Source organism: Dunckerocampus dactyliophorus, chromosome 21 (assembly GCF_027744805.1).
Source record: "Dunckerocampus dactyliophorus isolate RoL2022-P2 chromosome 21, RoL_Ddac_1.1, whole genome shotgun sequence".
Taxonomy (NCBI): Eukaryota; Metazoa; Chordata; class Actinopteri; order Syngnathiformes; family Syngnathidae; genus Dunckerocampus; species Dunckerocampus dactyliophorus.
In genome coordinates, this window is record NC_072839.1 from 16,408,305 (window position 1) to 16,435,063 (window position 26,759).

At 43.5% G+C, this 26,759-nt stretch overlaps 2 protein-coding genes across 3 annotated transcripts; both read left to right on the plus strand.

Annotated features, from left to right (window-relative positions):
* Window positions 1–66: 66 nt before the first annotated feature.
* LOC129173790 (Golgi reassembly-stacking protein 1-like) lies at window positions 67–26,721 on the plus strand. Of its 2 annotated transcripts, XM_054764920.1 has the most exons (11): window positions 124–1,015; window positions 1,568–1,648; window positions 1,720–1,923; window positions 1,993–2,079; window positions 2,143–2,273; window positions 2,345–2,447; window positions 2,508–2,559; window positions 2,633–2,755; window positions 3,576–3,727; window positions 17,056–22,105; window positions 26,112–26,721. In XM_054764920.1, the coding sequence occupies exons 1-10, from the start codon at window positions 950–952 to the stop codon at window positions 17,371–17,373; spliced, it is 1,317 nt and encodes a 438-aa protein (XP_054620895.1). In that variant the 5' UTR covers window positions 124–949; the 3' UTR covers window positions 17,374–22,105; window positions 26,112–26,721. The 2 variants fall into 2 exon arrangements, with proteins under 2 accessions (XP_054620896.1, XP_054620895.1); XM_054764921.1 differs by lacking the exon at window positions 26,112–26,721 and having other exon boundaries at window positions 67–1,015; window positions 11,576–17,207.
* Window positions 22,112–26,721, plus strand: slc35g2b (solute carrier family 35 member G2b). Its single transcript, XM_054764922.1, has 2 exons — window positions 22,112–23,916; window positions 24,027–26,721. The coding sequence occupies exons 1-2, from the start codon at window positions 23,879–23,881 to the stop codon at window positions 25,276–25,278; spliced, it is 1,290 nt and encodes a 429-aa protein (XP_054620897.1). The 5' UTR covers window positions 22,112–23,878; the 3' UTR covers window positions 25,279–26,721.
* Window positions 26,722–26,759: the final 38 nt, after the last annotated feature.

Here is a 26,759-nt window from a genome sequence, read left to right on the forward strand (position 1 = left end):
AATCATTAAAAAGCACTTTTAAAAAAATCTTTGGGGGGGGGGGGGCAGCGGCTTCCAATTTGGAGGCATGCTTTGATTCTGACCACATACCAACGCATTTTTCTTTTCCTTCCAGTCCAGTCCAAAACATCTGAAGTCGTTGTGGAGAATTTTCCATCCACTAGGTTTGCAGCTTTTTGTTCTGACATTCAGTCAAGTCAATCACGTGTGAGTGTTGGAAGAAAAGCAGTGACAAAGTGGTTTCCTCCAATAAGGAACACTATCGCCCTCTGCTGGTTAAGATTGGAACTACTTACCATAACTTCAGCATAAGCTTGCTCGAAGTACCTACAGCCTATTATTTTTTTTATTTTATTGTAAATCGTCAGTACATTTACATTTATGCTCTTGGTTATTTTAACAGTTTATTTAATTCTCATATATTGAAATATTTGTCCATAACTTTGTATTTGTATTCAGTTTTGTATTTTATACACGTTTGAATTTTTACATTTATTTTATTTACTTTACATTTTTGTTGATTGTTTATTAATTGGAAGTAGTAGTACTATTTTCGACATAGCAAATCGGGGAGATTTATAGGTTTGTGTATAATGTCGTGTTTTATGTGTTCCTAATACGTTTAAGATTAGATGATTATCATTATTATGCTCATATTTTGAACGTATTTTCTCCTTTAAAATGCTAGCAGGCTAGCATTGTTTGCTAGGTGACCGCTTAGCAACACCCTGTCACAGGCTAAGCCCATCGATGCCAGAATGTCTGACCGCTCACCTATCAAATGCATTGTTGTTCGACTTTTCTGGCATCTTTATTTATTGTCTTTGCCTTGACTGAGGCAAGCCTCAGATTGGCTAGCTAGCGTATATCCGCCTAGTTTCCGGTCTTCGGACGCCAAATGTGACTTTTTGCCGCAGTGACGTTGTATCTTTATAATAAAAAGGAGGCAATGGGGTTTGTTCAGAGCTCGTTTTTGTCCGACGGGAATGCTACAAGTGGCTATCACGTTCACGGGGTACGTGCTACCTTAGCGTCAGTAGTCATCCTATATCACTTTTTAAAGTGCCATTTATCTGGTCTTGTTGTCATAATAATAATGTCTTGTCCAACATGTGTCTTAAGTTGTTTAATAACATACATAATAGCATAGTGTGTCCAGCTTAATGACAGTGTCCACTTACGATGAGCTGGCATTTGGCACGTGTCCAGATAATTTATTTAATTATTTGGAATGACCGTAATTAATATTTAACATGTGCAGCAACGCGTTCCAAAAACAGCTAATAGTTACAGCAAATTACAATGTATTAATTACGAAGGAGTAATAGTATGGGCAAAACCTTCATGTTATGTACAGTATGTCCAGCATCTGGTGAGTGCAATTCTTACATTTGACGCAAGGTGGCGACTGTCACTTTAAAATTGAATGGATATCGTAGAGGAGGCTGGAATAAAACTATCAAATACTGTACAATGATGTATTTAATGCGTATAAAAATATAATTTATTGTTAAATATATGTTCCTACATCCAAATTTCTGAATAAATGTCGTTTTTCTTGTTTCAGATCCAAGAAGACTCCCCTGCTTTCAAGGCTGGCTTGGAGCCATTCTTTGACTTCATCCTCTCCGTTGGAAATACCAGACTTGTGTGTTGCAAACGCACTCACACAGCCAACTAAGTCTGCTGCGTCTTCGTGCTAACGTCTCTTGTCTCCAGCATAAAGAAAGCGACCTGCTGAAGGACCTGCTGAAGGCCAACGTGGAGAAGGCGGTGAAGCTGCAAGTGTTCAACAGCAAAAGGCAGCGAGTGAGGGAGCTGGAGGTGACACCCAGCAACATGTGGGGGGGCCAGGGCCTGCTGGGGGCCAGCGTCCGCTTCTGTAACTTTGAAGGGGCCAGTGAAAACGTGTGGCACGTCTTGGTAAGCATTAAAGAATGGATAAATATCGTGACAATACAGTACACGAGGCTGCATCTTCATGTTGGCTAGGATGTGGAGACAAACTCTCCTGCTGCCTTTGCTGGCCTTGTTGCACAGGACGACTTCATTGTGGGAGCTGACCAGCTGTTGCAGAATGTAAGTCTGTTTTTCTCCATCGCTCCGGTTCTATAGCCCATAAAATTCTCCTTTTTTCTTCAGTCAGAGGACTTCTTCTCTTTAATTGAAAGCAATGAGGGCAAGCCCCTCAAGCTGCTGGTGTACAACGTACAGAGTGACCAATGCAGAGAAGTGGTGGTCACCCCAAACGGAGCCTGGGGTGGACAGGGAAGGTATATTGACAGTGTATATATATATATATATTAAACTGTTAAATGTGTCTCATATGTCTATGAAATGTTAGCTTAGGCTGCGGTATCGGCTACGGCTACTTACACCGCATCCCAACTCTTGAAGCTAACGCTCAGAAGACAAACGTCCTCCTGCCCAAAGTGGACGCCAAAGAGGTGATTGCACACTTTTTATGAAGCCAAGTGACAAAGAGTCAGCATGTCTTGTATTCCTAGGTGCCTTCACTAAGTGCACTTGACCTTGCTGAGGAGCATGCCACTGACTTTGGTGAGCACGTCTACCTTTTATTCACTCATGAACTACACTCTCAGTAAACTTGATTGTTGTGCTTTTTAAATAGGAGATGCTTGCAGCGGAGCACAATCACTGACTCCAGACCAGCCTGGTCTGCTTTCCACTGACGACATGAGCCACAGGTCAGCCAACCATGGCGACAACATGGGTCATCAGTGTCATGACGACGGTAAGCACTTTGCGGGAGTTCCAATGATACTTACAGAAATATGCTTTGAATACATCAGCAGTGTTTCCCATACTTTCATTTATTTATATAGATTTGGCGCCACCTGTTGGCCGTCACTCATTATCAAGTTATAATGTTACTGTGTAGAATTGTTGTTCCAACTCTGTACAGTAGGTGGCATTGTAACTCTGCTCATTAAACACACGCCATACACACTTGCTGTGGCAGAGAGTAGGAAGACTAGCAGGAGGGATCAGCGGTGGAAGCTTAGCTGATATTTAACACAAAACTTTTCTGGCACTTTTGGCCTGTTAACATGAAAGACCAAAGAAGAATCGCTCCTGCTTTTTTTTTAGTATATACCGTATCGAATTAGTTATTGTTTGCTCGACTCTCTTTAAAAACCTACTTTCCTTTCATTGGCCAACTTGCAGACGCCTGCTTGTGCTGCTTCTGATCCAAATTTGATTTGGACGTACATATGTTTTACGCTGGTATACATCACGTATCACAATTAGCAATTCCACATGTCCAAAAGGACTGGAAAGAAGCAGCGCTTGTTCAATCCTACCCCTCTTTGTTTCCTATCAATTGCTAATATATAGTATTACTACTTAGAGAAAATAATGCCGATTATTATGAAATAATACATGGAAAACAATCAAATAAAATATAATTCAATAACTTGCTCAATGGGATTAAAAATAGGTGTCATTATTAATATATTTTTTATTATTATTCATAAAAACAAATGAAAATAAGATTCATTACCTCTTTTTTTTATTATAATTTTTATTTTTTGGTCACTTTGTATCTACAGATTCCCTGGCTGTCTACCAAAGATCTTTTCCCGAGAAATTCGACCTCCAGGTAAGCGAGCAGGGTCGAGTTTTGGAGTCTGCTCACAATGATGACGGGGTAGGGGAAGCTGAGGGCCTCCAGGACGGCGTCGAGGAGTCACCAGACGTCAAGGTGCGACTCACTGAGTGTATCATGGACTCTTGATGCAAAAAAGAGAAGAGTTGTCGTCTTTGCGTCTAGTGTAGGTGAATACACACCACAATACCAAAAAATGACAGGTAGCATCACCAGAACGCCTTTTAAGTTACTTGCACATGTATTCTCCTAGCCTTAGCACGAAGTGAAAGCACTCACTCCAACTCTCAGGCATCTATGACTGCTTTGCAAGCTGCTAGAAACGGCGTACAGTATAGTCATATCTTCATGGAAGATCATGTCATTGATTGTGACAAAAACGATAATATGGCTGGAACACTTCAACCGGTATGCAGGTTATGAAACTAACACTTTTAGACAGCAGGGGTCAGCAGAACATCTCATCAGTTTTTTTCTTGCGTCCTCCACCAGGCTGTCGTGTATCAACGCTGCTTTCACGTGCACGTTCCAGGCTAACCACATCTTGGTTATTTGTCACATGACAGTACATGGCCGTTCACATCTCAACCATTTCTTTCAAATGCAGCATGAATTCATGTGTGTGTTGTAGTGTGACAATATTCCTGTGCTCATCGTGTGTGCAGTCATTTGAGATGATCAGGGGTCATGTGATCTGCAATTTCCTCCCGGTATTGCTCCGTTTGCGTCATCTTGCCTGTGATGAGAGGCAGATGATGATGAAGTCCAGTAGAAAGATGCAGCAGAGGAGGTGAGCATGCCTTCATTATTTAGCAAGGCACTCCACAGTGGTAAGGGGGAAGGGGGATGGGCATGTGGGTAGAAAGATGACAAGGATTAGTTTTTACTGATGCTTTTTAATGTTCACGCTGCACATATTCCACTTAGACATGTTTTGTTGCTATTATTTCAACTCTTCTTGAGTTCCTGAAGCTGGCCTTGCATTGCAGCATGCATCGTGTGCCACCACTAACCCCAGACTAACGCTAGCAGATGCGTGACAGGAAGGAAGTGACGAGGCGAAGGCAGCCGCCTCTGGAACGCCGTCATTCCCTCCATCCCTTCCTCTCGCTGTCTTTTATTTCTTTTGAGAGTGTTTTCAAAGGAAACGGTGACTCATGTGTACCCGCTTGTCATCTCAGCTTCATGGCAGCTCACAGGCACCAGCATCGCACCCGCCTGTCGCTGCGGCGTGACAAATTGTGGATTAGATTGACGAGCATCCGTGGGAGGAAGAGGGGGATGACACGTGTGCAGGGAAGAGATCAGAAAAAGTAGAAAGGCCTCACAGCTCCCCTTGTCAGAATTAAGCAGAATTTTGTAAGATTATACAAGTATAACAAGAAGTTAAGCACGTAAAACACTTGCCGAAGTTCAACATTTTCTCCCAGATTTGAGTCCAAGGCTACTTCATTGTTCACACAACATGTGACAAATCACGGCAGAACAGAACCGGTCCATTTTTGATCCTGGAATGGGGAAAAGAAAGACATTTTAACAAACTGATTTGTTTATTACTTCCTAGTTCATAGAGGATGATGTAAGATGTTATGGATGGTGGACAGGACTCTCACATTTCCCTGACCCTAACCCTCTACCCTGACACTAACCCTCTATCCCTAACCCTAACCCTCTATCCCTGACACTAACCCTCTATCCCTAACCGTAACCCTCTATCCCTAACACTAACCCTCTATCTCTGACCCTAACCCTCTATCCCTGACCCTAACCCTCTATCCCTGACCGTAATCCTCTATCCCGGACACTAACCCTCTAACCCTGACCCTAACCCTCTAACCCTGACACTGACCCTCTATCCCTAACCCTAACCCTCTATCCTTAACCCTCTATTCCTGACCCTATTTCTCTAACCCTATATCCCTAACACTAACCATATATAAAATAATAATAAGAAGAAGACATTTAATCTGTAAGCTCCTTTCTAAAAGCCCAAGGACCCTGCACATGATACAGATAAAACACCAAAGGATAAAATCAACATAAACAAGTCAGAGGGAGAATGCAATTTTGAACAGATGAGTTTTGAGTCTGGATATGAAGATGGGGAGTGAGTCAGTATTTTGGATGTCTGATGGTAATGAGTCTGGGAGCAGAGCGGCTGAAAGCTCTGCCCCCTGTGGTGCTGAGGCGGGCAGAGGGCACAGTGAGGTGAATGGAGGAGGAGGATCTGAGCGAGCAGGCTGAAGTGGCAATGTGGAGGAGGTCAGCCAAGTACGGACGGCTGAAGTTGTTTATGGCCTTCAAGGTGTGTAAGAGGACTTTGTACTGAATTTGCTGTAGGATTGGAGTGATGTGATCAAATGAGGCGGTTGTGGTTAAACTCCAGGAAGCAGAGTTCTGGACCAGTTGAAGTTTATGGAGGGACCTCTGGGGGAGACCAAAAAGGACTGAGTTGCAGTAGTCAATGTGAGAAGTGACCAGGCTATGGATAAGGATGGAGGCAGCATGGACAGCGAGGGAAGGGCGGAGACGATTTATGTTGCAGAGGTGAAAGTAAGCAGATGAAGTGATGTTGTTGATGTGGGATTTGTATGAAAGTTCACTATCCATATCCTTATATCTATATCCCTAACACCAACCCATATACCCCTACCCTAAACCTAACCCTATATCCCTAACACCAACCCATATACCGCTACCCTAATCCTAACCCTATATCCCTAACACCAACCCATATACCCCTACCCTAAACCTAACCCTATAAGCCTATATCCCTAACACCAACCCATATACCCCTACCCTAACCCTATACGCCTATATCCCTAACACCAACCCATATACCCCTACCCTAATCCTAACCCTATAAACCTACTGTATATCCCTAACACCAACCCATATACCCCTACCCTAACCCTAACCCTATAAGCCTATATCCCTAACACCAACCCATATACCCCTACCCTAACCCTAACACTATATCCCTAACACCAACCCATATACCCCTATCCTAACCCCAACCCTATAACCCTAACACCAACCCATATACTCTACCCTAACCCTAACCCTATAACCCTAACACCAACCCATATACCCTACCCTAACCCTATAACCCTAACACCAACCCATATATCCCTACCCTAAACCTAACCCTATATCCCTAACACCAACCCATATATCCCTACCCTAAACCTAACCCTATATCCCTAACACCAATCCATATACCCCTACCCTAACCCTAACCCTATAACCCTAACACCAACCCATATACTCCTACCCTAACCCTAACCCTAACCCTATAACCCTAACACCAACCCATATACCCTACCCTAACCCTAACCCTATAACCCTAACACCAACCCATATATCCCTACCCTAAACCTAACCCTATAACCCTAACACCAACCCATATACCCCTACCCTAACCCTAACCCTATAACCCTAACACCAACCCATATACCCCTACCCTAACCCTATTTCCCTAACTAAACGGCAGCCCAGAGCCTCCACGTCAACATGACGTTGTTTAAAACCCCGTGTCAGGATTCCTGAGGGCACGCAGTGACTGTTTCATGAAGCAGATGATGGTTTACGAGGCTGTAACGGCACGACATATTCATATTGTTTGCTGCCTTTTCTTTCATTTTCATGTTGGTGTTGCTTCCGTGCTGTTGTTTCTGCGGAGTGTGTGACATATTTGCCGTGACATCGGCGCCTCTGCCCAGGCTTGCTTCTGACCCGATGGGGGGGGGGGGCTGTCTCTTTGTGTTAACCTCATTTTGTTGCCAATCTTCACCCTGCAGGATGAGTGCCTATATACTGTATACTGTATGTATGCCTACATATACTCTGCATTGCACACTGCATTTGGATTTGTACTGCATGTGGACATGTACTATTATACCTGGAGTGTATATATACAGTATATACAGTATACTCTGTAGCATTGTTTGCAACATAACTGCAAACTGGTATATATGGACGCATATTTATTTATTTATTTATTTATTTATTTTTTACCCCTGTCCTGTCCAGCCTTTAAAGCAGATAGAATTGTAGATCTAAATGCCGTCAAGTGCTCAACAGATTTACTCTGTCAGGGAGAAGTGTGATATACAATTCCCCTGTTATACAGAATTTATTTGACTCAGATGTTTGTTATTTAGCAAATTTGGAGCGACCGGACTGGAGCAGGAGGGGACAGAGAAGAAGAGAAAAGAAAACAGGGGGGGTGCGGGGATAAGAGGGGGACAAAAAAAAAAAAAGAGACAAGAGACAAGGACAACAGCAGCAACAACAACAATTGTGACAACAAGAACAGAACAACAGAAACATACAGAACTACATCAGCAAATAAATGTCTGTGACAACTATAAAGACGAACACGGACATAAGTCATGAAATGATGAACTATGATAGTGATCACAATGACAATACTGCATTGAAACAGTCACACATAATAGTAGTCATGAAATGATGAACTATGATAGTGAACAGAATGATAATTACTGTAATGCACATCATTGTAAAAAAAAACTATAGTCATACTGCTGATATCACCTTCGCTGTAATAAAAGCAACAACATAATAACACCCTGGTTAACTCAGTGAGTAATGTGGGGAAGTACGTACTGTATGTACTGTGAGTGTGCATATGTACAGGTATCTCTGTATGTGGGGAAGACTTCATATATATAAGGGTGCAAGAATGTGTGGGCGTGTAATTGTCACTGAGAATGCATGAAAGGAAAGGGGCCGCCCCAAATAGCCAGGCCGAGCCCCCGCCGCCAGAAGGCCACCAGGCCCACAGGGGCAGGCAGCACAGAGATCAGCGCCCCAAGAGCCAGCCCAGAGAGCCCTCCTCCCCCGGGAAGATATGGACGCATATTAACGTCACATATTTGCTTTGGTCAGAGATGCACTTGCAGACGTGTGAGTCATCACTGAAGCCCTGTTTGGGGATTGGGGGTGGGGGGGCTGAGGCTGCTATAAAGTTGTTATCAGGTGGGGACAGACAACAGCGGCTGAGCACTGCGAACACTCCCTCGACCCCCACTGGAGACCCCTTTTTGTTGTTTGAAATCACCTTGCAGAGCCAGCAGGAAGACTAACGCACCCTGCAATCAGCAGCCATCTTTGTCGTTATTCTGCCATTGAATGTAATGGCAGGGACTGCATGAGAGGCTTTTTCAAATATATAAAGACAGCACATGGATGATTTTATTTACTGAGTGAGAGAGGCAAACACAGCGGCAGGTGGAGCCGGGACCGTGTTTGCACTTCCACTGAGAGATGGAGGGTGATGGGGGTGGACTCATCAATTAACACCGCCACAGTCGTCACATCTATCTGTGTGTGTGTGTGTGTGTAATGAAAAGTTTCCACTGTGGTCCCTTTGTGGCTCCGCCCACACGCTGGTAAACTGGCAGATGGAAGCAAGGAACAGCTTTGTAATTTAGGTACTGTGCTGTGGGGGCTTTGACTGATGATGAGGTTAATGAATGGGTTATCTTAAGGCAGGGCTGTCCAAAGTGCGGCCCGGGCCTCATTTTAAGCACACAGCTAATTTTTTATTGGCCTGCGGCACATGGAATAAGGCCTTAATAAAATTGTAGAAGCCATGAAGCCATGAAGCTTCAGCCCCCCCGTTTGGATCGACTGTGTTGCCCCATCAATAATGATGTCTTACGTCTTACATGACTGCCGCCTATTCACTTAGAAACCAACAGTGCAACTTTAAAGTGTATATAAAGTACCTTTAGTCCCTCACAAGTGTTGTGAGTCACTTAGAATTGTTTTGTAATGATTCATATTTGCTCACATCGTGGCCCACGTGCACTGTTGCACTATTGGGTTTTTATAAAGCTTATATATCAAAAGGGGAGCTTCATTTATACAATTATTTATACAACATTGTCATTCGTCTTATATTTGTTTATTTAAAAATATCTGTTGTAATAAATATACTGCCATATGTTGCATTATGCCTTAATGCTGTTATACTCCTTTTTTAATGAGAATTCAACAGTATCGTGACAAACATAGTATTTGTACAACAATGGTATGTTTGGACATGAACATTTATTTACATTTATTGTGTATTTTGTTTGTTTATTATTATTTAGATATATTTATTTACAAATGAATTATATTGATTCCAATAGATATACCGCCATATGTCGCATTATTATCCATCCATCCATTTTCTATGCCGCTTCTCCTCATTAAGGTCGCGGGGGTATGCTGGAGCCTATCCCAGCGGGCGACATGCGGGGTACACCCTGGACTGGTGGCCAGCCAATGGCAGGGCACATATAGACAAACAACCATTCACACTCACATTCATATTCATATATTGTTGTACATTACTTTTTAATTCATTAGTTACATTTTTAATTTTAAATTAAATAAATATTTTAAAATGAATTTTCAATTACAAATAATAGTTTTTTTCTGAGGGTAAAAAAGCCTTTACTGCTGGTGAGGCATTTATTTAGTGGATGATGCACCTGGTGATGAATTGAGGCAGGGTGTCTCATACATCTGATTTATTATTAGTTTATTTCTTGGCAACATTGTTAGCGTAGTAGTAAAATGTGCCTCCAGAGGCCATGCCAAGCTTTTTCCGTATTCAGCCTGTCATCATCAGCACATTACTGTAGTGCATTCTAATATGCCTTTATGTTAAACATAAGCACTTAACGAGTGCTTCCATTGATTGTCCCCTGTCCCCATGGCAACCACACATCCCCGTGCAGGAAGCAATTACCTGGCGCCGCCAGACGGTGTGAAAATTCATGAAGTGATTGATTCAGCAATGCATCGTATGGGGAAAGCGCCGAGGCTGAAGGTGTTCCCAGCATCAGTATGAAGCTTTGTGGCGAGGGCAGCGTTGGTGGGCGTGGCCGTCATAGCGTGCCCCGAGGTCAGTCAGTTGGCAGATGCTCCCCACTGCTGTCACCACTTTTCAGGCGACATGCAATTTTCCATACACACGCAAAGAAAATACGGCACAGTCACACAGAGCGGCACATTCGCGTGATATAATCAGGGCATCTTGCTATTGGAATATTAGCGTTCCATCGTAATAACTTAATAGACAGTCTTAATAGATGGTTTAATTGGGACTTGGACCAAATGGAAGCACTGTGTTGCGTTCCAGCTGGAGTCCTTTCTGGCTAAATGAGCTTAGTGGCTAAAATGTTGTTTTGTGACGAGAAAGCAGGCGATTACTGCTGTGAAATGTTGCTTTTTTGCTGTTATGAACATTAAAAATGCCCAGTCTGCTTGGAAAATTGAGTAGAGTAATTTCATCATTTATGGAGGTTAATTTGTTCCAGACTATAGGGGTGTTATTTAATGTCTACAGGGCTCTAATGATGTTTAAAATCTGTATTTAGAAAGTCAGAAAACAGGTTTTCTATGCTCTGACTACAAAAATATTCCATTTATTAACATTGAATCCTATATTCCGGAAATTCGTTTATCACAGTCTGGTCTGGAGCCAGTTAACCGCCGTTAACGAGGGATGACCGTATTCTATAGTCCTGGATTCGTGCCAGAATGAAACCTTTAGCCACTCATGTTGTGGCTAAACTCTTCAAGTTACAAGCGCATTTCAAACGCTTTCTCGATCGTTACACCGTCATTTCCGCTCCTCTGGTTGTCTGCTGACCTGTGGGCGACCCTTGGAGTAGCAGCTGTGCCGGAGTGAAAAAGAATCAATTGATGTCAGAGAAAAACTCAGCAGGATCCACTGACTGACTAAAGTCAAGGCTGCTGAGCTTTGCTGCTACGAGATGCTTTATCTGCAGGATGATGATGATGATGATGATGATGGAGCTCCTCCATGGGTCTTCTTGATTATTGATCTTTGGGTCTTAAGTGTCCCTACTTCTCATGCTTGGCTTTTCCCGCTTTGATGCATCCATTTTTTCCCCACTACAGCAGAATCAGTTTGTGGCGGTGGGCTGCAGTGGAGGGGGCGGGGTCTACATGGCATCATCGTAAGTGGCCATGACGCTTGTGCATGGACAAAAAATGAGCAAAAAGCAAAACAAATATCTTTCCAACTTTCTTCCGTTGTTTCTTTTTTTTTATATCATAAGCAAGACGGAGCCGCCTCCTAGTGCTTTTAGATGCTTTGGGACCCGCTGTTCGTTGAGAAGAGCAAGACACGCTTTCCTGTTGGTCTCCAAAAGTGTCCAGAAAGACCAGAAAAAATCACTCATTGCTTTTTTTGAAAAAGAGTATCAGAGGGGGGTTTGAATACTCACTAAATACATTTGGCAACACTGATCCCTCCTGCTACATCTTCTTATTCCCTGGCAGAGCAGGTGTGTATGAGGTGTGTTAAAGGGATAGTCATGAAGTTGTATGACATCCCCGTCAGCAGTGGACTATTTGCATCACAAAAATGCCTCATCACAAAAGTCAGACCTTATAAATCGCTCTGCGTTATATTCGTCTCCCGCCGTGTCCCTGCGCACTGTCACCTCTCCATGTCAAAAAAACCCAAACTATCCCTTTAAGAATCAGCGTTACAATGTCATCTACTGTACGGCGTTGGAATGACAAGCTCCATCCACAGACAGTCCCGTTATAATGGGTTTATGAGTCAGGGCCAGCAGGGAGCGCCACGTCTTATTTGTGGCGGACTGGTGCATCTCTTGTGGTTTTGGGTCCCAGCAGGATAATGATCACGATAATGATAATGATAATGATAAAATCCTTTTCATTTCCCGGAGATATTATGATGCTCATTCCTTGCTGATGCCAAACCACATGTTCATGTCTAGAAGTTACCATGTATGAAGTAGCATCGTCCCGTTTACTGATCGATTTTTGTATTTTTTTTGTTTCTTTGTCTTGCTGTGGTGGTCGTGATGCAGCCCTGAGTCGACCATCAGCCATCAGAGGCTTTTATCTTCCTCTGCTGTATTCAGCGTGGACACACCAGCCTTTTGTCTGCCTTCTGATTCAATAACAAAATGACTGTAATGCCATCTCCGCACACACAGAGTAGACAGAAGGTCAAATGTGTGGGTTTTCTGTGTGTTCAGGTGAGGTTTTTACGCTGTATGTTCATGCAGGTAATAACCAGAGGCAAGATAACAATAATTATTCCTGTGAGGGATGTGACGTAATCCTGTAAGCTGCTTAATTCTCAGCCTGGGTTTCAACACATGAAACCCAGTGAGTCAGCGACACTTGAATTTTATCTTCATCCTTAAACTCTCTTCTGGTACCAGGAACAACTTGCATCTTAGCACATGTAGGTGATATTTTCCCCTCAAAATGCTACCTAATTCCCATTGTTGCCATGAGACTGCTATATTTTACATATTGGAAATGTTCCTCCAATGCGTAACCATCTGCACGCTACACTCCTCCTTGCTCGAATGAGTTACTAAATAATAATGCATCACTCTATTGTAGCCTTGAGGGTAGTTGCCGCTGGACTACCCAGCATGCTTTGCGGGCACCTTGTGGTTGTTACTCGCATAGAATGGTAGTTCATTGTTGCTGTGCGTTAACTTACCTGTTATGTGTTACCATGGCTGGGCCACCACAAATAAATGAATGTATGTGACATTTTGTATTTAGCCTTATTTTACGGTGCAAACCATCCCACACAATTCTGCATGCTTGCTTGAAAATGATATATTTTGCCTCAGAACACCAGAACATATTTTGAATGATAACGGTACGTTTAGGCATGAAAATGTCTTTTTTAATGCTTTGTTTTGACACAAAACACTTTATTTTGCCATGAAAGTGATTTATTTGACCAGGAAATTCATTGTGGTTGTATTAAGATCCAATTGTTTTCATGTGTTCACTCATGAAGCCCCAAAATAGGTCAGTTAAATAGGATTTACAGTACATACTGTATTTCTATTGGTATCATGCTATGTACGGATAAAGATGATGCTATTTGACATCAGACCCACTTTCTACTCCCTTGTTGTCAGCGTGATATGACTGGCAGGTGCACAATAGTACACAGAGTTGTGTGATTATTGATCCGGATTGATTAATGGGTTTTATTGGTTAGATAAGCTGCTTTTAGCGCGCAGGCGACGCTCGCTGCAAGCGTGTGCGTACGTCATCACTTGACGTGACTCATGCGTCATTCACTCAGGACCATCAATCTTTTCTCCTTCATCCAAACACAAAGCTCTGCAGCGAAACGGAGACTGGAATAAAACATCATCAAGGCAGCATGACCTGATTCCACCGTGCAGGGCTGCGATGTTGCTCGCTACGTGGCGTACACAGCGTCCCCCTGAGAGCTTGCAGTTGGGAGTCTGTCACATTTTAGGCTACTGTGCCTTCTGCCAGCCGGGCCGCCCTGTTGACAGCTGCCTGCTTGCATCAAGAACACCCCTCCTCCCCAAACAGACCCCAGTAGAAAGGCAATATGACAAGCTGTAAAAAAAAAAACAAAAAACGTTGCAATGTTGCGACAAACAAGCGCCACTTCATCACAGTCACTACTGTCCTCTGAAATCAGCCTTTTGGCCACTTGTGGGGCACCATCACTTGTGCCCCGAGCCCAAAATTTGGCATAAGGTAGTTCATTTTCATATGAATTCACTACTCCATTATGCAGTCCAGTTAGGGAAAGGCTCCATTTTGTTAATCAACAACGTGGCTCAATTGCTAACTCGGCTAGCTAACTGCTCTGGAGGTTCTGAACTTCTGTTTCCAGACCATTCATCTTGTTTGTCAGTAATTCCTCGCAAGGGGGGTTGCCAGGGTTTTTTATTCACTTCTTTAGCCAGCAAACCTGCTAGCTTTCCATGGCCTGCTGCCAAGTAGCACACGCCATGTATCATCCATCGCTTCCGTATCAAGCTAAATGATATCACAGCCTTGCTAGCGTGAACACTCAATTCCAACTTTTTATGCATTTCAGTCAAAGCCTGATGGGAAGAGTTCAATTTATTTAAAAGCTTGCCCTTGCCCTTTTTTTTTTCTTTGCATGTGCACTATGACATGCACGCTTTACAGCGGATCAATAAGAGGGAACAGTACGGTATTGATTGTTTGAATTCAGCTACTCAGCCGTTCCTCGTGTTGCGTGTATGCACTCATCACGTCCCACTTGCACGTTCTCCCTTCTCCCCATCATGTCGTCCTCACCGTGCTCCATCTGTTCACACACACACACACGCACACACATGAGGAGGTTCTCTTAGCATTTGTTCTTGTGTGGTCCAGCCCAAATGTCCCCACAAAGGTGCGATGTGCTGTATTTACAGTACATAGAAAGTACTGAAGTCACTAAATCATACAACAAAAAAAAAGGGAAAAAAAAAAAAAAAAAAGGAGGGTTCCATCCGACAGACATATCATGCGTGACCCTAGAACCGCCACTGGTTCTCGATATGATCCGATGACATGATTTTACAGTATCAGTCGAAACTGTGCATTGTTGTACCAGATTTTGTAATATTGAATCCAAAGAATCCGCGACTGCGCCAGCTAAAGTGCCGGTTGAGACTTGTGTTATGATAAGTAAGCAAGTTAATGTTCAACTTACTATAATGTTCAGTGCAGTCATGTCACAAAAATTGTGTTAAAGGTCACCTTTGTCTACAATGGCAGCTGTTGAACAATGTGGACTACAAATCCCTTGATCCTCCACTTCATCATGAGCTAAAACTATTATTGGTAGAGCAGCAGGCATTCCATCTTACGCAATTGTGGGTTACCTGAGGCCACCTGGATCTGATCACATTGACGCATGATAGTGACCGGCTGCAGCATCATTCCTCCACTTAATTCATAAAATGTTGTTGATGCTACATCTGGTGGTAAAATAGCATAATCACAGTAGAGGTGATGCATATTTACTGTACAGTAAATAAACCAAAGTAGTTTCCTACCACATAACATGTTTAAATGAGGGCGATGAATCGCATTTTGTCCATAGTTAAGTCGGAATTAATCACATTTAATCGCAGTTAAAAATAAGTTTTTATCTATAGTGGGTGGGGATGTAAATAAACAATTCGATGCGCAACCACGATAACTAGATCACATTTTACGTAAAGGGATATCAATTTTGGAAATATGGGCCATTATTTTATTCAAAAATAATATACAGTTAGAAATCCCACAGTTTTTGAATGTTTATTGCGAGCAGCGATTTTTCCCACTGTTTGACAGTCCTTGAATGCACCCTCTACGTTTTCCCACACTGCACAGATAGATTACTGTACTGTATTCTTACCCTTTTCCCCTCACCAAATGCTGACTCTATGTGGGAATGCATAAAGGTAAGGTTCGATGACATTATCGAGTGCTAATGTGCATATTTGTGGTACACAACCTCTCTGGACAAACAAGTCCAGGCTCGTACCGGTGGATGGTGGGTCTGTATTCATTTTGTGCTTTTAATTTGATGTTGTTCCAGTCATAGTTTTACACAATAGATAATAAATAAAATAAATTTGATCGTTATAATGTACATATGTTTTACTGAAGTGTTGAAGACTAGCTAGTGCACTGCTAATGCTAGCTGCTGTTAGCGCTGCTAGCGCTGAATTGACAGAAGCGCCTACATAGCTGTCTTCGGCTTTGCCTGCCGTTAACTAGAAGCTCGTACCCAAATTTTATCTCCAAGCAAAAAATCAGCCCTGAGACGGCTCGCTTCTAAAAAATAAAACACTCGGTAGTTGGGATACTTGTATCCCAAGACACCACTGGATAAATGGCAATTTTAAAATACCGGCAGTGCTTCAGGACCTTCCCACTTCTCTCTGGCAAGCCGTCGACGACGTAGGCGGTGACAATTCCAATCACAGCGACAGTAGATGCAAATAACTGTGGTCTTGTTGCGAGAGCCATCTGCCCGGGCTTTGAAGCTAAATTTACCAATCAAAATACCCCTTTTTTTCTCCATTTCTGCTCAAGATTTGCTCCCGCTTGTTGCACCACGGTGACCGCTGCTTCCTCAAACTACGGCGTCGGCAGGACATGAGGGTCAGACAGGACATGCGTATGTTAATTGCTCGTCAAAAAAAAAATAGTGCCGTTAAAGTAAACTTCCGTTAACACGTTAATAACACGTTAACTTTGACAGGCCTACTTTAAATATATATAACATGTTAAATGAAGTGTCATTTCATGTAAAGTATCCTCCACCTTGGAATGAATCAAACAGCTTCATCCTTTCTTGGACAGAAAGACCCTCTTTCAAACTCTGGAAGCCAAACACACACAACATTGCCTTTTTAACAAATATTTAGCTCTGATTCGACGTAGGAGAGAGGGTTTGTCCGTTTTCTTCAGGAGAGAAGCGTTGCTTGTGTTGGCTGCACTGACGTCTAAGAAAATGAGACCATTAAATACAATTTGACAAGGCATATGCACCATTTCAGCAGTTTTCAACTCTTCCCTGACTCTCCCAACAACAGCTGCCTGTCTTAGGAACTGCATCTCGGCCTCCCTCGGCCGCAGGATCTTCCGTGAGACATCAAAAAGCAAGTAGAACAACAGGGTCGCACGATCGTGCAGTTCTTCTGTATGAATACGTTGGGAAAAAGACAGTGGACTTGCAACACACTGAAGTTCCAGATGCTTACAGAGGGAGAGGAATTGCCAAACACCTGGCAAAGGCGGCCATGGACTTTGTGGTGGAAGAAGATCTGAAAGCTCACCTGACCTGTTGGTACATTCAGAAATACGTCAAAGAGAATCCTCAACCTCAGTACTTTGAACACATTTATCAATGACCTCACATGGTGCCAAAAGACGGGGGAGAGAGACTCTCAGGAGAGAAATATGGAAAGGATTTACATCCAACAAAGGACTTTCCAGGCATTGTTAGACGGTGCCAGATGACTTTAATGCTGAGTCGACTGGTAACATCTGTCCGCAACCAGGGAGGGGATTGCCCCCTAAACAGAAGAAAGACAGAAATCAGTGGACTTGAGCCAACAAACTGGACCAAGTTCAGTCGAGTATGAGATGGAAAGCTTCAGGATGTAAATTCAACACCTGCATGTATTAAAAGAAATGGGAGCGGCAAAAAAAAAAAAAAAAAAAATAAATAAATAAATCATACAACATCCCCATGAGTGATTGAATGGCTGCTAGTCAGAAATGATCAGCAGTAAGCAGAAATTCCACAGTTCAACACCTTTTTTGGCATATACAGTCCTCCCTCGTTTATAGCAGTTATTGGTTCCAGACCCGACCGCGATATAGGATTCAATGCTCCATCCGTTCATTTTCTATGCCGCTTATCCTCATTAGGGTTGCGGGGGGGGCACAATTAACCTAACATGCATGTTTTTGGAATGTGGCACAAACATGCAAACTCCACACAGAGATGCCTAAGCGGAGATTCGAACCCACGTCTTCCCGATCTCCTGACTTGAGCATGGAAAACTTGTTTATGACTTTTTAACATCATTAGAGCCCTGTAGACATGAAGTATCACCCCTATAGTCACGTTTTTTTCCCATTATTCATTGTTTACACCACATTGCAACCCTTATGCTGCAGGGACAAGATGGCCACTTGCTAGCCAGCTTGCAAGCTACCCAGTTCGCCTCTAATTTATTTCTTCTAAACGTAAGAAGCCAACAACTTACCACTTCTTCACAGGCTGGGAGGACAGCTTTTTCCTCACTCTATGATGTGGTACATGCCATGGCTGACTTCATGACTTCATGCAGTGTTAAGGTAATGTCACGTAAGCTAATGTCTCACGTTTGTGTCATTACTGCCACCTAGTGACCAGAGTACTCCATATCACTTGTATTTCCATATGTTTTGACGAATACCAAAAGGCCATCTTTTATTCATGAATTTATATCTGAAAAACTGCGATATTGCGAGGGAGCGATGATTGAACCGCGATATTGGGAGGGACGACTGTATAACTTCTTTTACGGGGTTCTGCTGGGCCGTGTTTTGATGTTGGGATGGATATGTGATGGGAAGGAGCTACAGGAGAAAGCTGAGTCATGTGATGCGTGTGACAGACAGGTGTGCCGTCTGCAGTGTGAAGCCTTCTCTGCAAATGTGTTAGCATCTTTATTCATCTATTCACAGCTAAGAGATGCAATGCATGTCTCATGAAGCCACGTGAGGAGGAAGGAGTACTTCTGAATAACAAGCCATGGGCCAGAAAATAAAGTTTGAATACATGTCAGGATGACATGTTTTTATGTAATGAGATGCAGCACCAAGCGTACATGCGTTTATGTAACATGTTAGCTATTATTTGGTCCACTGTTGCCTTGTCACTGCAGGTCCTAGTGCGTATTTTTGGCGTTCTTTGCGTGTTTTGTTGATGTTTCTACAGCAACTGCAGCTGAAGTGTTCTCTGGCACGATTAGACTGCGGTTGTCTTTTTTTAAATTTATTTAGTTGTACTTCTTTTTGACATTTTGTGTCATCTTTTCATACACCCTGCACTGAAAAGTCTCTCATCCATCCATTTTTTATGCCGCTTATCCTCACTAGGGTGGCGGGGGTTTGCTGGAGCCTATCCCAGCTGACTTGGGGCGAGAGGCGGGGTACACCCTGGACTGGTCGCCAGCCAGTCACAGGGCACATATAGACAAACAACCATTTCGAGTCAGCAGTTAACCTAATATGCATGTTTTTGGAATGTGGGAGAAAACCCAGAATGGAACCCAGATCTTCCCGATCTCCTGACCGCGTGGCAACATGAACATGCTAACCACTAAGCCATCGGGCAGCCCGAAAAGTCTCTCATGTAATTGTAAAATGATGAAGCTTTAATTGGACGTGGGCATTCACAGGAGGAGAAGGGAAACGAACAAGGTCTTCATCTTTATTTATTATGAATTATTCTCATCATGAGATGATAGCACAGTGAGGGGGAACATTGTAAGCTCCAATTTATTAAACTTGCATACAAGTAAAAAAAAAAAACAACCTTTCATTTGTTGATTATGTGTTCTTTTCTGCTGCTGTTTCCACTGGTACCCTCTGTAGTGACGCCACAACAAAGCCAAATAAAAAGCAAGACACACGATTATCACACACACACACACACACACACACAGTGGCCAGCAATAACACTCCTGCTTTAGATGCTCGCCATGTAGTTTTTGTCATATTTGTCCACTTTCAGGGAGTGTATTTGCAGTTGAAGTACACATGCTGCCACATATCCTGCTGTTAGCATCCTTGTATTTGCAACTGGCTTATTATTAAGATCATCTCCAGCAAAGCTCCTCTTCTCGGCTGTTTTTGTGTCAGAGGATATTTAAAGCTGCAAGAAAAAAAGCTTCAGAGAAGGATTGTAGGAATCCTCCTTGCTCTTCATGCATATTTAAAAAGGCTCCATTTAGGAAATGCTGACATCTTCTCCCACGTCGGAGTCATCCAAGTATCTTTGAGTCTTCATCTTTAACAGACATTTTGGACAAGTGCATGCTTTGTGTGGAAGACCCTTCTCTGTTGGCGGTGCACAGTGAAGCGCCATCAAGGCGAGATCTACCGAGTTTGAACTGGAACACACTTGGAGTCCATATTTCCTTCATTTGTCCCTTCCTTTTCTCGTGTTGCTGGTGTTTTGTTGATGCTAAGAGTGATTGTTGACCCTTTTAATTGCATCCTGGTCCTGCGTGTTGCTTTCAGTGGCAGCGAGTGACAGAATGATCTTTATTACAGCTGCGTCTTGTTGCATGGCCCCCCTGCCGTTAATCTCATTTCACCGCCTCCAACCTCGCTGACTGCGAGCCACGATAAATTTCTTCTTTATGCCCTTCCATCACCACAGCAGTCGACGCGCGTCACGCCAGTCGATCGCCCATGATAAATATTTTCACCTCTGCTTTCACGCTGATGAATCAGCGGCGGGGCTGCGTGTCTTTTCCTTGGTGATTATTCAAGTGGCCTTCAAGTTAAGTAACCTCGTTACATCTTTTTATTGGCCCCAATGAGAGGATTATCTCAATCACTTCAACACGGGACACTAGAGACGTCGGCCGCTGAGGCTGGCCTCTTACCCCCCCCAGGAAACAAGCATCCATAGAGCATCAACTCTCATTTGCCAACTTCTTATCATAAAAGTGACAAATTACAGCTTCCCATGTGCTCTTTTATGTACTGTAACTCCTCTATAGTGTTTCCCATGTATTCATCTGTTTCTAACGCACCTGCGCTGCCCGAGAATAAGAAGACGTAGCAGGACAGACCGCTGTTGTCACCTTAGCGACTTTATTTAGTGACTGATCACGCCCCTTTTTAAAAAAAGCCACTAGCGACAAATCTAGTGGAGAGACTGACATGAAAGCAGCCCTCCCCTCATCGAAAAGAACTCCCAGGCGGCTCCATCTTGCTTGTGACATTAAAAAATCAACAAAAATAAGCGACAGCGATTCGTAGTTGTAAGCATATTTGTTTTGCTTTTCAAGCTGTTTTACTCACTTTTTGCAAATGCATCATGGCCAGTTATGCAACGCCAGCGCCACCATATGAAGACCCCCCCGTGCCACATTCCCCCGCCCTGCCCCATGCAAGCTGACGTTCATTTGCACAAAAACACTTTCTTTAAGCAACAATTAGTGACTTTTTGCACAAGTTTGCCAGCACTGTTAAAACACATCACACATGTTTAAATACACCCATCCATTGTAATGTGCATCCTGCAAATAAAGTACAACCATGTGATCCCTCCCAGCCAATCAGCTGAGAATGTTATATAAATAATAGCAGCTCATGAACATTTCCATCATAAAAGCTTTATTAACTGTAGTCATTTCACATCATTACCTATGAATAACTATTTTTATATTTGTAAGAAAAGTAAAAAAACGAATGCATTTATCTCCATTTTCTGGAACTGTAACACCACAGGATGATTCAACTTAATGTTAATATACAGTCTGTATATCATGTTTTATATGTATGTGTAATGTTATATACAGTACAGTATGGTGTATAATGTGTAGAACCATGTGATATCAAACACTCAATCATGTTTTACAATATTATTTTTCAAAAACATTTTGAGAATAGCGGCAGAGTGAAATCGTGTCGTGATAAATCCACACGTAAGATTCAATCAATGCAAAGCGGATTCATTGATTGGATGGTTACGGATCAATATTCCACACCCAAAAGTCCAAACCTCAAACGTAATGACGTCACGCGCCCTCATTTTTTTGGACCCATGACGTGCACGCGCGTCCAACCAGGGGGAGTCTCGAGGAGAAAGAGGAGGCGCACCACCGTCTTCATCACTTTGCTCCTCCTCCTCCTCCTCCTCCTCCTCTCGCTTCATCACCATCATCGGCAGCAGCAGACCCACTCCACATCTGCTTCATCCGCTTCATCCTCCTCCTCATCCTCACGTTGAAAAGGGAAGGAGCCTCGCGCGCGCGCACCCCCGTACGCGCGCGCCCCGCTGGTGGAGGCTGAAGATGGAGAAATGACGCCAAATGTTCTCTGGTGACACCGCAGCAGCCTCAGTCACACAAGGTAAGACATACTTGCTTCTTTTGCTTCTGGAAAATTCTACTCACACCCGGAACGAAGATGAGGACTGATTTGTATCATTTCATTCAGCTTTTTCTGTACACTATCGAGTGTCTCCTTTAATTGCTGCACCGCCTTTATGCGTGGCAATGGATGTGTCTCCTCCTCAGCAATAAATGTATCTTTATGTGCATTCTCTTATTAGAATTATTGTTCTGAAGCTGCTGTTTTACAGCAAGAAGCATGTGTCTGCCCCCTTGTGGTTCGCACGCTCTCAAATACAGTAGAAGCTATGTGATTAATGGCTGGAAAGGATGGCATAAATAAGGGGGAGGTCTCACTCATTAACCTTTTCAAGTGTTATTTCATAGAGATGATGCGTTGAACTGTGGCCTGCAGTCGTGTGTGTGTTACGTAATGTCACCCCATCGCACTGAATCAGCCTCACTATGCTGCCTGGCACATATACACTCTACATACACTCAGTGCCAGGGGTGTCCAAACTTTTGCCAGGGAGGGCCACTGCTAAGAGGTTTTATATCCATATATACACACACATGTGTGTATGTATGTGTGTGTATATATATATATATATATATATATATATATATATTTTTTTAACTGCATCTCAGTGTCACGTCGGGGGTTGCTGCTGTCGAAGACTTGACCCCCGATATGCAGAGAGGAGGCGGTTAAGTGCAAAATTAAAAGTAATTTAATTGCAGACAACAAGAACAAAACCAAAAGTGACAGAGGAAAAGCTCTGGGGGGGAAAAAAAATGATACAAAAATAATATCAACCGGTAAGTCTAGGTGACAGCACTGGAAAGGCAACGAAGTTCATCAACAATGTACATGACAGTGGTCTTTTAACTGTCACTGATTAATATTGACAGCAGGTGTGCGGCCACCAGGCGTGGAGTGGCAGTCCCTTCCACCACACCGGAAGCACTGCTTGCCAGAATAATGGCACAGAACAGGAAGTACACGCTCCTGTCCTGCGTAGCTTGACACTCAGCTATGTGATATATGTGAAATAGTCTATTATTAGTATCAACTTTGCTCTTTTTCCGCCCGCATTTTGTGCCGTTTTTCCCTGAATATATCAACTTTGTTAGTTTTCTTCTTGTAATATGATGAATTTATCCAATAATATTTTGACTTTTTTTCTCATAATATTACAGCTTTTTCTTCAACCTAATTTTCCTAAAATTTCAACTTTATTTTTGTTTTGTTTGTTTCTCATAATTACGACGTTTAAAAAATTGTTTCTTTAATCATGAAACTCTATGTTACTACAATGACATTATTTTTCCTCATTATGTTACATGTTTATTCTCGTAAATTATTTTCCTGGTTAAAATTCAACTTCATTCTCGTAAAATTACAGCTGTTTTTTCATTTCTTTTTTTCTCCCAACTATTTATTTTCATAATTTTTACGTTAGTCCCACAATATTTTGACTTTATTCTCACAACATTACAACTTTTTCCTGAAACAAATTTTCCAAAAGTTGCAACTTTATTTGCTGTTTTGTTTGTTTTTTCATAATATTACAACTTTAAAAAAGTCTTTGCTCTTTACGCTACTAAAATGACGTTCTTTTTCCCCATAACACGACCACATTATTCTTGTAAAATTACGACTTTTTCTCGTTAGAAAACAGCTTTTTTGTCATAATATTTTGACTTGATTCATGTCAAATGACTGCTGATGTTTCCATTTTTGCTGCTGTTTTATTGTTAAAGTATACTTTTAGAACGTTCCGCGTTCCAAATGGCCCCTGGACCACACTTTGGACACCCCGCTCTATGGTGTGTGTTATTGTTCAGTTGTGTGGGCGGGGCCAAGCATAAAGGTTCATTAATGATGTGCAGCCTTAATCGTAGATGTTTCCATGAGGTGACAACGATCTCCTCCTCAGGTCAAGTGGAAGCAAGATGGACGTGTCCTCATCGTCCAAAAAGCGTGTGAAGATTCACCCGAACGCGGTGACGGTCAAGTACGCCACTCACTTCCCCCAGCCCGGTGATGAAGGCTATGACGACGCCCCTTCCTTCGAGGACTTTGGCGCCTTTGCTGAAGCCAACACGGGAACGAGGCTGGTGTCGGAGGGCAAAGGCGGGAGGACATTGTTCGGGACTGTGGAGACGCAAGCCAAGCCGTCCGGCGTGCCCAGGGACAAAGGGGTCGGGGGTCAGCTGGCCAGCTTTGGTGAGGCCAACGTGCTGGCCTCCAGGGTGACGTGGATGGTGCTGTTCGGGGCGGCGGTCGCTCACGGCTGCGTGGCCTTGATCACCCGCTTGGCGGCGGACCGCTCCAAGGTGCCCTCCCTGGAGCTGCTCTTCATCCGCTCCGTGATCCAAGTGCTCTCCATCCTGGTGGTCTTCTACCACCACGAGGCGCCCTTCGGGCCGAAAGGCTACCGACTGCGTCTCTTCTTCTATGGCGTCTGCAACGTCATCTCTATCACCTGCGCCTACACCTCCTTCGCCATCGTGCCCCCCAGCAACGGCACCATCATGTGGCGCGCCTCCACCACCGTCTTCAGCGCCATTCTGGCCTTCCTGCTGCTGGACGAGCGTCTGGGCTACACGGACGTGGTCACGGTGGTGGGCAGTGTGTTCGGCCTGTGCCTGGTCATGGTGCCCAATGTGGCGGACGAGGACAAGTCCAGGCTGGGCTTCTGGAAGGAGGCCTTTGGCTACACTATGACGGTGATGGCCGGCCTGACCGCCGCCCTCTCCATGATCGTCTACAGGGCCATCAAGGAGCGCGTCAGCATGTGGACGGCGCTTTTTACCTTCGGCTGGACAGGCACGGTGTGGGGCGCTTCCACCATGTTCATCATGCAGGAGCCCATCATCCCCCTGGATGGGGAGACGTGGGGCTACCTGATCGGGATCTGCATCTGCTCCACCGTGGCGTTCCTGGGAGTCTACTACGCCCTCAACAAGTTCCACCCGGCCTTAGTGAGCACCGTGCAGCACCTGGAGATCGTGGTGGCCATGTTCTTACAGCTGATCGTGCTGAGGATGGTCCCCTCCGTCTATGACGTCATCGGCGGCCTGGTCATCATGGTCAGCGTGTTCACCCTCACGGGGCTCAAGCTGTACCGGGTGAGCAGGGCCATCCGCCAGGATTACCAGGAAATCCTGGACTCGCCCATCAAATGAGGCGGTGGGGGTCTGTGCGTGTCGTCGTCGTTTACAAGTGTTGCTTGCCCGTGCCATTCAGAGAATGTGATGACTTTTGTAACGTTGTGCTGTTTGAAGAGTGACATTGTGTAACTAACGTCTCAATATCTGTACGTGACTTTTGCCCCGACCCCACCTCCAAAAATACGTTTTAATGTCAAATTGTGTCAGTCCCCAACGAAGAAAGTTTCATTTTGGGCTTTTAAAACATGGCAAATCTGGTTTTGACGGTGCGGTCTTCATACCATCATCAGAACATCAGCGAGTGTTTGCAATGCAGTGAAAGTGTCATCTCACTCGTCACTGATATCAACATGACACAGAACACCTTCACGCTTCCTCATCACGTCTGGACACATCAGCTACAATGCATACGTATATTATACAAATATATTATTTACATGCTTTTTCATTTCATTTATTATGTTGAATATTTCATATTATTTTCCTATAGTTTACTTATTTTGTATTATTTTTTTAATTACATTATTTCACTACATTTTTATTACATTTATTTATTTGAATGATCAAATAAAAAGATGTATACTTCTATACTGTGTATACAGTGCAGCGTTTCCCACAGGAACTCAATCTATTTGTGGCGATGGGTTGTGTCATCATTGGCCATGACGCGTGTGCGTGTACAAATGCAAATGAACTTTCTTCTGTCATTTCTGCAAGACCGGAAAAAGTCGCAAGATTTGTGACCGGTCACATTTTTTTAAAGGGAGACTCTAGAAGGGTCTGAATACTCAAAGCGGCTAAGTTGGCAACACTGATCCCCTCTGCTCCGTCTTCTTATTCTCTGGCAGACCAGCTATGTTAAGGAGCAGAGTTACGATGCCGTCTACTGGACGGAGTTGGAACGACAAGCTACATCCACAGTCAGACCCATTATCATGTGTTCATGAGCGAGGGCCAACAGGTAGCGCCACATCTGTTTGTGGTGGGCTGCCATGTTTCTTTTAAATTATTTGTTTTTATTATTTCATAAGAGTATTGTATCAGAGTATTCATTCAATGAAAACATGTATAATGTATGTATATCAGTATATCATATGGCCAGACACCGTGTAGAATTCGTTTTGCCATTGAGGAAGGTGAAATCGCCATGATGGTGCGGGACGATGGTGTACTATCTGATGTTGACATGCTTGTTTACTTTCCTGCCGGCGTCTCGCGGCCATATTGGCAGTTGATTAAGAACACCATGCGGCGTTTCAAGGAAGTGGGCGTGTTGCACTTCCCAATCTGCCCGGCAGAGGGCAATGACAACCCTTTTTTAATGGCTCAAGACAACCAGAGAGTATTACTGTACGGTTTTAATTATTGTGGTCAGTTATGAAGGCAATCAGTGGTGTGTTTTCTGATTACAACTATGCAGCTGGATGCATCACATATAATTAAACACGTGCCACCTTATCATTTTCAGCAGTAATGAATGTTTTTACGTATATGAA

What these genes read in the sequence shown, in the direction of transcription:
- slc35g2b (XM_054764922.1), top strand. Translation starts at nt 23,879, where the DNA reads ATGGCCCCTGGACCACACTTTGGACACCCCGCTCTATG. An exon ending in TTTGGACACCCCGCTCTATG is followed by an intron (nt 23,917 to 24,026) that starts GTGTGTGTTATT and finishes TCTCCTCCTCAG; the next exon opens with GTCAAGTGGAAGCAAGATGG.
- LOC129173790 (XM_054764920.1), top strand. Translation starts at nt 950, where the DNA reads ATGGGGTTTGTTCAGAGCTCGTTTTTGTCCGACGGGAATGCTACAAGT. An exon ending in CCAAAGTGGACGCCAAAGAG is followed by an intron (nt 2,448 to 2,507) that starts GTGATTGCACAC and finishes TTGTATTCCTAG; the next exon opens with GTGCCTTCACTAAGTGCACT. An exon ending in TCATCAGTGTCATGACGACG is followed by an intron (nt 2,756 to 3,575) that starts GTAAGCACTTTG and finishes TTGTATCTACAG; the next exon opens with ATTCCCTGGCTGTCTACCAA.